The 9,467-nt window shown below is 39.8% G+C and overlaps 1 protein-coding gene across 6 annotated transcripts; it reads left to right on the top strand.

The window, feature by feature from the left end:
• The first annotated feature begins 2,209 nt into the window (after positions 1 to 2,209).
• On the top strand, positions 2,210 to 8,444 carry LOC134624979 (RNA-binding protein 4-like). 6 transcript variants are annotated; one of them, XR_010093674.1, is made up of 5 exons: positions 2,210 to 2,310; positions 4,654 to 5,081; positions 5,169 to 5,812; positions 7,544 to 8,021; positions 8,086 to 8,439. XR_010093674.1 is itself a non-coding variant. In XM_063470235.1 (4 exons), the coding sequence occupies exons 2-3, from the start codon at positions 4,673 to 4,675 to the stop codon at positions 5,789 to 5,791; spliced, it is 1,032 nt and encodes a 343-aa protein (XP_063326305.1). In that variant the 5' UTR covers positions 2,210 to 2,310; positions 4,654 to 4,672; the 3' UTR covers positions 5,792 to 5,812; positions 7,544 to 8,439. The 6 variants fall into 6 exon arrangements, 3 of the variants coding, with proteins under 3 accessions (XP_063326305.1, XP_063326306.1, XP_063326307.1); XR_010093673.1 differs by having other exon boundaries at positions 7,544 to 7,621; positions 7,925 to 8,438; XR_010093675.1 differs by lacking the exon at positions 5,169 to 5,812 and having other exon boundaries at positions 7,544 to 7,621; positions 7,925 to 8,440.
• The last annotated feature ends 1,023 nt before the right edge of the window (positions 8,445 to 9,467 follow it).

Below are 9,467 nucleotides of genomic sequence, written 5' to 3'. Positions count from 1 at the left end.
TAAGTTTTTTATTTTACAATATAAAGCATGTTAAGGTGACTTATTGTGATATGGAATAATTAAAGTAAAATACTTTAAATGTCTAATACAGATATGAGACCCCACCCTCTTTTATCTGATCAAATGTTTCTTTAAAACTTGTACTTTTACACAGTAGAGTGACTCAGCGGGGTATTTACAGCAACATAGTTTCTATTTGCTCGTTGAGCCCGTACAAATGGTGAGTCATCACCTCTTTAGTGACCGGGTCAGCCCATCTTAAGGATGAGTGCAGATCGCTATAAATTAAAACGCAGCTGATCAAATTTCAAAGCAAAAAGAAACAAATGTGTGATTAAAAGTGCTTGAAATAAACCAAGAAGACAGAAATGTACTATAATACAAGAATATGGGTGCTTTCTTTGATAGACAGCAGCTGTCTGCATTAAAACTGATAGAAGTGACAAGCTTTTAGAGGCAGGGTGACTGTTCTTTGGTCCAATCGTGGTGGTGGAGAAACATCCTTTCATGGTTGTGTTTGCAGAGTTTGACTTTACATACATATATAAATCTAATGGTGCATACAAAGAGGATTTTTTTGGGGAAAAATGCAAGACTTTATTCAGCAGGTAAGGATATTAGTATATTATACCCAGAGTGTTGCCAAATTAGTGTCCAGTATAATCCAGGATTTGGGACTGGATATTGGCTCGTTTGTAGCATGCTGTTGGGGGACATTATAGTGTGTAGATGTCAAAGAGTAATAAATATGTATGCACCACAAACAGTTGTAAACATTAGTATGAGTAGATAGTAACAATGTAGACTACATAAGTAAAGTTAAAACAAAAAGAAATTCATGCAGTTCTCACACACTGGGAAAAATACACTGACATATATGGCCAGTATAACATCCTTTTATTTACCATCAGCCTATTTCTTCAAGGCAGCTGGTGCTACTGTGCATGACATCTTACATAAAAAGGTTTTATGGCTTGAGACACTTTTAAATGGCATGTGGACACACACACATTCACAGGAGTTTACTGCAGTGCATGCTAAAAACAACAGCTTGCCCTCAGCAGGTTTCCTCCTTGTTAGATAAAGAAGTGATTTTATCAAAACTGGGGTGTCACCTGATAAGCTACCCAAAGTAATGATGAGTCAACTCCTTTGTGTTTTTCTGTCTGTGTCTCCCTCTACTGGAAGTTTACTGTTATGTCACATTTGCAGACTTTATGTATAGCTGCTAAAGAAATGTCTTAAGTTGTAAGTTTTTAAAGGGCATTTTAGCAAAAGTAAAGGAGTGGTTCAATGATAAAAAACAGTCTTAGTTTCACTCATAAGAATATGTCATTCTAATAATCTAATGTTGATGCTAAAGAAGTTATATTTAATAATGCAAAAAGATCTAGCAACATTAGTAATTGCTTTCTGTACACAGTTGGCAATTTGAATAATTCTATAATTGTATATACTGTGTTTAAAAAAGCTAAATGACGCAATTACACAAGATCATATGATCTTAATGTTGTTATTATTTAGATTTTAAGATGTTATCAGCATGCCTTTTAAATACATGCTACTGATAAGAGATAATGATGTGAGTTAATGATACTTAGTTAAGGAGAAAAAAAAATATTCAGCTTTAAATTTGAAGGAAGTTCCATTGAGTTTTATAACACACGTTTCAGACTGACCCAGTGGTTATTATCTAAGCAGGTTAGCGACAGCAAGAATTTCTAATTTCCATAATTTGGCCTGCAGCAGTCACATGAACTGTGAAGGTAAAGCAAACACAGGTTCGGTGTTAGAGAAGACATGAAAAACAAGAACAGCGCCTTATTTTGCGTACTTGTTGTTCTCCTTTGCTGCTCACTTATGTCGGGTTGTGAGACATCGTTTCTGCGCAGTTTTCGACATTTTTACTCTCATATCTTAAACTTTTAACTTTGAAATAAGTTCTATAAGTTGTCACTATTCACTCACTGCGTTTACTGTAAGCAATACAAAGAGAGGCCGTCTTTTTTAAGTATTTATTTTTAGGATATTTTTAGTGTCCGATTTAGATATAGAAAACAGAAACTTGGTTTCGGTTTTCGACAAGCTAGAGGCGCTCGTTACAAAACACTCGTTTGCACTACACCCCGTCACGCTAGAGCAACGGAAGCGCTTTCAGAATAAAACTAAACCCGTCACCCAATGGCAGCCCGGACTTATTGAGAGACACACCTTCCCACCAATCAGATTCTTACGTGCGCTTCTACCGCCAGCAGATATCTACTACTCATCTTTGGAGTTTCGACCTCGCTGTTGCACCGTTCACAATCAGTGAGTATGGCGGTTTTTGGTGTTGTTCTCCTGTCCTTTTCCTAAGGTGTCATCATTTTACTTTTACAGACTCACAATTGCAACGTTAGACATTTTCAGTTGTTAAAGTTATTTTTTATTTTGCTAGCCAGTTCGCGGGAGTGTCGGTAACGAATATTAGCTTGCTAACAGCAACCTGGCTAGCAGCTTTACAGACAGGAAGTGCAAACACGAAACTTACTGAACTTAGGTTTTGCTGAAGTCCCCCGAATATGGCCGCTTTAGGCTAACGCTGGCGGCTAATTTTAAATACGAATGCAATCAAAGCTAAATATGGGCGATGACGATAAATTGAGTCATCGCTTTACTCCTCGCTCGACTCCATTACAAGCTTTCTATTTCCTGATAATGACGTTGTACATTCACTATTTGGACTCAGAAAGCTTTCTCTAAGCTCCCTTTTTGTAAAACCTCTATGAACCGCGCCTTTATTCTGCCTAATCTCGCTTTTAAACACGTACAGCAACGAACTGTGTGGAGGGTGGGACCGGCAAGGAACCGAAAGTCAGTATGAGCTCGTGCGCTTGTTTAGGACCGCGGGAGACCGCGGTCAAGTGAGCCTCACGTGCGAAGTGACAGTCAAGCTAGCCGCACCTACAATGTTGTTGCACTTTTCTTACGGATATTGCGGTACAGGTGCCGACAGGCTTAGAAACACAAGAGTCTTCTAATTCATTTTTCACTATTTCGCAACTCACTCCACTTCTAGCTTTAAAATAATAGCTGATCATAAATTATAATTCTTACACTACACATTAAAAATAACAACAACAAAAAATACAAATTCTGTAACAGTGCAGTGTTGTCAGAGTTATCTACCTGTTGCTCCACTCCCACAAGGCTGGTAAGCAAACTGAAGAGGGTTGACACTAACAACACTGTATTGGTTGGGCGTATTGAGGGTGAGCAGAAATCGGAGCACAGGAATCTGGTGAGGAACTTTTTTGAGTGGTCTGCATGAAATCACCTCTTCCATCTGAATGTCAGTAAGACAAAAAATGTGGCAGGATCAATACGGTATCTGTTTATGTTTAGTTTTCTGTGAAACCGTACAGTTCATTAGGCTGTGAGCCAGAGGAGGAAGAGTCCAGGGTTAGGGTCCTAGGGTTAGAATCCAGTGAAATATTTGTGTCACCTCTTACGGGTTCCCTGTAATATCAGCTAAAAAATGAAATTATTCAAAGTACAGTACAGAATTTTCTCTGAAACCATACAATTCAGAGAGCTGTGAGGCGGAAAAGGAAGAGTGAGGATGATCCAGAGTAAGAATCCAGTGAAAAATGCAAATATTTCAAAACTCTTGATTTGACTCTTGTGTATATAAGCCAGTCGGCACCCGTACCGTAATATCTATAAGAAAAGTGCAACAACATTGTAGGTACGGCTGGTGGTGCAGCCTGCTTGACTGTCTCTTCGCATGTGAGGGCTCACTTGACCGCAGTCAGCAAGAGTCGATAACAGGGTCCCTGCACGACTCATCTTCACTTGATGTGACTTCACGCGGACGTGGGGCTATTTTCTGACACACACCCTTTTCTTCTATAATAGTTTGCCTTGCAAACACAGTTGCTTGGTGTAAATTGGGGGAAAAAATAATAGTCTGGGTAAAAAATGCAGTCAACAAGGCAGCATTTGAGTTATTCTATTTCTTTCTCTCTATTTGTGTATTTATGAAAGTCTTCATAAACATATATATGAGTTAATCCCTCATACTGGAACACCAAATATTAGTCGTTTTTTTTTTGGAGCAGGCGCTCTGCTTGTTCGTCTTGTCAAACCAGAATAACTTGTTGTGGTTCCTTGTTTTGTTGCGTATGCAGTGAATCAGGGTGAAGTGAAAGAAAGTTGATTTAAAACAAAGCAAACAAACAGGGTTTATTGTCACTGAGGGGCACTGTCTGATGACTTACTGGATGAAGCAGAATTTTCTTTACACACAGAAGGCTGTTGGAAGCTGTTTAGCTTACTGCTGCTTTTTGTCTCTGCCCTCTGCTGTTGTGAGCGGCAGCACTTACAGAACATGGGTGTGTCGTGTTAGTTTGCTACCTGTTGTAGACGAGCCACACCATCTTTATTGCTTTGGAAAAGTGACGTACATATGCTTCTCCAGACTAGTATTTACATCCTTTAAGGTGTTCTGTCACATTAATCATCAACCCATTTGTTTTGTTACTTCTGATTCCTAAAAAGCAAAAACACCCACCCAAACTCTTCGGTAAACGGTACTCTGTTGGAGATCAGGACAGAGGCTTATTTTATTCTATTGTGGATTCTGATGACACATCCTGTGTTTACCTTTTGTAGGTACTACACTGGAGCAACAATGGTAAAGATCTTTATCGGTAACCTCTCTCAGAACACTGAGAAGGATGAGATTGAAGCTCTGTTTACTCAGTACGGCACAGTAACAGAATGTGCCAAGTACAAAAACTATGCTTTTGTTCACATGGAAGACCGCAAATCTGCCACCAAAGCAATCCGTGAACTCCATCTCCATAAGCTGAATGGCAGACCCATCAACGTAGAGCCAAGCAGAAGCAAGAACCAGGGCCCCGTGAAGCTTCACGTGGCCAATGTGGAGAAGGGCTTTGACAAAGAGCTCCGTGACCTGTTTTTGGAGTATGGCAATGTCACGGAGTGCTCCATCGTCAAAAACTTTGCCTTTGTGCATATGCCTAATTCTGACGAGGCCATGGATGCCTTGCAGGGCCTGGATAATACAGAGTTTCAAGGTAAGCATAAATGTTTGGGTCTATAAGGGGTTTTTCAGGGGTTCCTTACTTTTTAGATTTGAGGGACAATGTTTTTCTCTCTCGCAGGGAAACGCATACACGTTCAAATATCAAAAAGCAGACCGAGAGGGGGACCAGAGGAGGAGGAGTATCCATCTCCGCCTGTGAGAGGAGGCTATTTTCCTCCTCACTTTCCAGGGGAGAGACCCGAGCCTCCCTACAGAGGCCGCATGTCCGCTTACCCTCCTCCTCCTCCGCCCCCGCCACCTCCCCCTCCTCCGAGACGAGCAGCGTATCCTGATCATGGCTATGGCGATCGAGAATCTTATGGGGTGGTCGATTTCTATGAGAAATACAGAGCCCGTCCTTACGCCCCAAACTTCGATGACAGGCGTCCCAGTGCCATCCCCCCTCCACCCCCTCCTCCCTCTGCATTGGTTAGGGAGCGTCTCGGAATGGGCTCTCTTGATCCGTATGAGCGGCGTCCACTGCCCGCTCCTGCAGGTTACATGGCGAGGGATCGAAGCCCTATCAGAAGAGCCCCCCCTCCGCCTGCTCCTGCAGCTGGTAATGGTTACTCCTACGAGCGTTCTCGATTGTCTCCAATGTCAAGGACGCCGATGTACACAGCTCCCCGTCCCCGGGAAGCCTACTCGGAGAGAGTGCCGCCACCACCACCGCCGCCGCCGCCTCGCTATGCAGGCTATTAGACACCTCGAGTGTAATACAAGGTGAGAACAAAGAGTGGATGCTTCATGAACTCATTAATCACATTGATAACAAGCAGAAATGACACGGAAACAAAAGTTATAATAAACATGAGAGCTGAATCCGTTAATTGAGGTAGAATCACGCTTTAAACCATCAGCCAAAACTCAAAATTTCCTTCAGATTAATAATAAAGGAATTTAAACGGTGCTGCTAGAATCCTAAAATATTATTGCTTGAACTTCTCAGATCAGTGTTGCGCGAATCCTAAGTAAAACGCGCTCCTTGACATGTGTGGTGTGCTCTTTTTCCAGGTTTAGAATATGACAAGATCGTCGTCGTCTGCTGATGCACGTGGCGCTATACGCACCCCTCCCCCCTCCCATGTCTATGGCGGATTGCGTTGCGTTTGCTGAGACTTACTGGAAGATACTGTATTGCGGACAGCCCCGTATTTAAAAATATACAATTTGTCTGCAGTTCTTCTGAGCTGGTCATGCCTTTTTCTCCTCCTCTCTTTGTTTTACTGTTAAAAGCTTTCAAAATGTTTTGCAGAATAGGTGCTTGGACTATTCCAGTGTGACCAAAACTGGACACTCTGCTTTTCAATTTTTCTAAGTGGAAAATGTAATCTGGGAAACTGTGATCTATTTCTTCTTTTTAGAACAAGGGATTCGTTTAGATACAAATACATGTAGGCTTTGTAAACAAAAATTGTGTTTATTTTAAGATTGTTGGTTGATTACGAAATGCTTATTGATCTAAGTTTTAAAGAAATTTCAGCATAGCAGTGCTTTAATACAACACCTGCTGTGGGAGGTTGTACAGTAATCTTTAAGATTTGCGACACATGCTAGCATGAAGTTTCAGTGTGGTTTTGTTCTTTTTACACTTTGTGTTCTTTTAATGCGACAGTAGACTCCTTAGCCACCATTATGTATGATTTTTATTTACTTTACAGATTGCTTTTTTTTTTGAAGGCTTTTTAATAAATGAATAAAACAAAAAAAAAACATTTTAACTGTGAAATTATTCCTCGTTGCGTTGGCCTCTTAGGACGAAAACCAATTTGTCAGATAAGATTTAGCTTTCTTTACTCTTGAAACACTTTCAGTTTCATTCTTCAGTCCTGATATTATCTGCATGACACATGGTAGGTGTTGATTTTTTTTTTTTTTTAAATCTTCAGCTCACTGCTAGAAAACCTGCCAGACTGGTTTTCCATGTAAAGTGTGAAAAACTATAATGCTTATTAACCCCCTGCCCTCCTCCCCCTTTTTGCGACACACCCGAGACTTACCACTGCCTTCTTGAAGTCTTGCCAGGTTAGACTGCAAAAAGAAACCAAAAGTTGATTTAACTTTAAAGCTCAAATCCAGCGCAGTTAATGAAGTACGGAAATGTCCACTCCCAAAAGTCGCAAAAAAATAAGCAACTTAAACTTCCGTTCCACTCTGTGGCTACACAAAGATTTTTTTTAAAGCTGTGTACACCGGCTTCTCCGTGTTTTGAAGTCACAATTCGTCAGTCATCTCCCATTGCCTACCTTGGGTTTTTCCTTGATGGGCCCCATGCTTCTGTCCAAAGTTTGTTTGTTTGTTTGTTTATTTATTTATTTATTTATTTATTTATTTATTTATTTGTATCATCCTTCATTTCATACATTTTAGTCATATTTTTCTACTATTTCTAAATTAATATATGTAACACATGAAATGTGTGTGTGATATTCTTAGCCTGTGTGCTCTTTATAGGTTGTTAGATTCAGTGCAGGAGATGCCAGCTCATGGTAAGTCGTCCTCAGAAGATGTCCAGCACCCAGATTAAAACAGGTACATGCTGCTTAAACTGTGGTATTGCAATAAATGATCACACTTTGTCTTCTTGGATTCATACTTTTTCTGCTGTTGCAGTTTTGAAAGTATAAAAAAAATCTTTCACTTAAAATAATGGTAATACTGTTAACTTGCTGTGGTATTTTGTTGCAAAGCACTTTAATATTAATCTCAAAAGGTGCCATATAAATAAAATTTTACTTAATACCATTTTAGCAACACTGTTTCTCTTTGTTAGAATTGATTCATGTAGATTGAAGGCATGTTATTGAGTCTTTGAATCTGTGTCTTTGTTCACAGACGTGTCTTTCCTCTGGCACTTGCTCTGGGTCTAGAAGTGAATTCAAAGGGGATTACAAGCTGGGAAGGACTTGGCTAGAATGCCGAGCAGTTTAAGGTAAAGGAACTCCTATTTGGTGAGTTCAATTTGTGAACCTTGTTTAAAGTGTCTGCTCTTACAGGGTATGGATTTTTGTCCCTCACTGAAAGTTTGAACGATTGGTTGATGAGTTGGAGTGAACATCATGGGCGATGGGACAGATGTGTCGCTACATCTCTGCTTTGATTGGAGGGTAAAAAAAAATGTCTGTCTCATTGTTGCAAGTTGAGGTGTAGCTAAAACTGTTTACTGTAATAACATTAGACAGTTACTGGAATGTTTACTTAAACACTGTATGAACTTTTCATATGAGTGGTAAACCTCTTAGTTTTCCTATTTCCCTATTTTAAATGTAATTGAAAGGTATTGTATGTTGCAATTGACCACAAGGACCTACTTGTGTCTTTTTTAACTCCCATTTTCTACCTTTTGAATTTTAGCTATTATGAAATAAACAATTTACATTTGAAAATGTTGTGGTTTCTTTATTTCCATTTTTAAAAGTTAGCATTGTGATCATACAGCAGTATGTTAGGGTTATATGATAGTGAAATTTTTTAATTAAGTTTTTTTTAATTATCTTTTTTTAAGTTGCATAAATTCAACTGCTTCTAAGCAGCCAATCACATGGCAGCGACTCAATGCATTTAGGCATGTAGAACTGGTTAAGACAGCCTGCTAGCATGGGTTGTTCTGATCTACTGGGATTTTAAAAAAACAACCTTTTTCTAGGCACTTTATGTCTGTAAGACATAAAAAAAAAAATACCCAGTTCTCTTTGTATTATAAATAAATATTTTTGTTGGTGTCCAGTGTCAGAAGAGAAATAAAGTATGCAGAAGAGCATCTCTGAATTCTCAACATGTTGAACTATAAAGCAGATGGGCCACAGTAGCAGAAGACCACACCAGGGGTCATAACAGGAAGCTCGGACTGCAGTTTGCACAGGCTCACCAAAGTATGACGATAAAAGACTGGAGAAATGTTGCCTAGTCTGATAATTCTTTATTTCTGCTGTAACCAAATATTGGTGTAAACAACATGAAAGTGTGGATCCACCCTGCCTCATGTCAAAGGTTCATGCTGCTTCTGATGCTGTGAGCATGTGGAGAATATTTCCTTGGCACACTTTGGGCCCTTGAGTACCAAGTGAGAATTGCTTATATGCCACAGCTGCCCAAGTATTGTTGCTGACCATCCATTTATGGTAGTAGCCATCTTCTGATGGCTGCTTGTAGCAGGATAACATTTCATGTCTCAAAGCTCAGATTATCTCAAACTGGTTTCTTGAACGTGACAGTGAGTTCGCTGTGCTCCAGTGGTCGTCAGTCTATAAGGACACCTTTGGAATGTGGTGGAACCGGATTTTTACAGCATACATTTGCAGCAACTGTGTGAGGCTATCAGTACATCAATATGGACCAAAATGTCTGAATCTATGCCATAAAGAATTATGGTTCTGAA

This window comes from Pelmatolapia mariae, linkage group LG3_W (assembly GCF_036321145.2).
Source record: "Pelmatolapia mariae isolate MD_Pm_ZW linkage group LG3_W, Pm_UMD_F_2, whole genome shotgun sequence".
Lineage (NCBI taxonomy): Eukaryota > Metazoa > Chordata > Actinopteri > Cichliformes > Cichlidae > Pelmatolapia > Pelmatolapia mariae.
The sequence above is the reverse complement of the archived record's forward strand: the minus strand, read 5'-3'. Positions and strand labels throughout refer to the sequence as shown.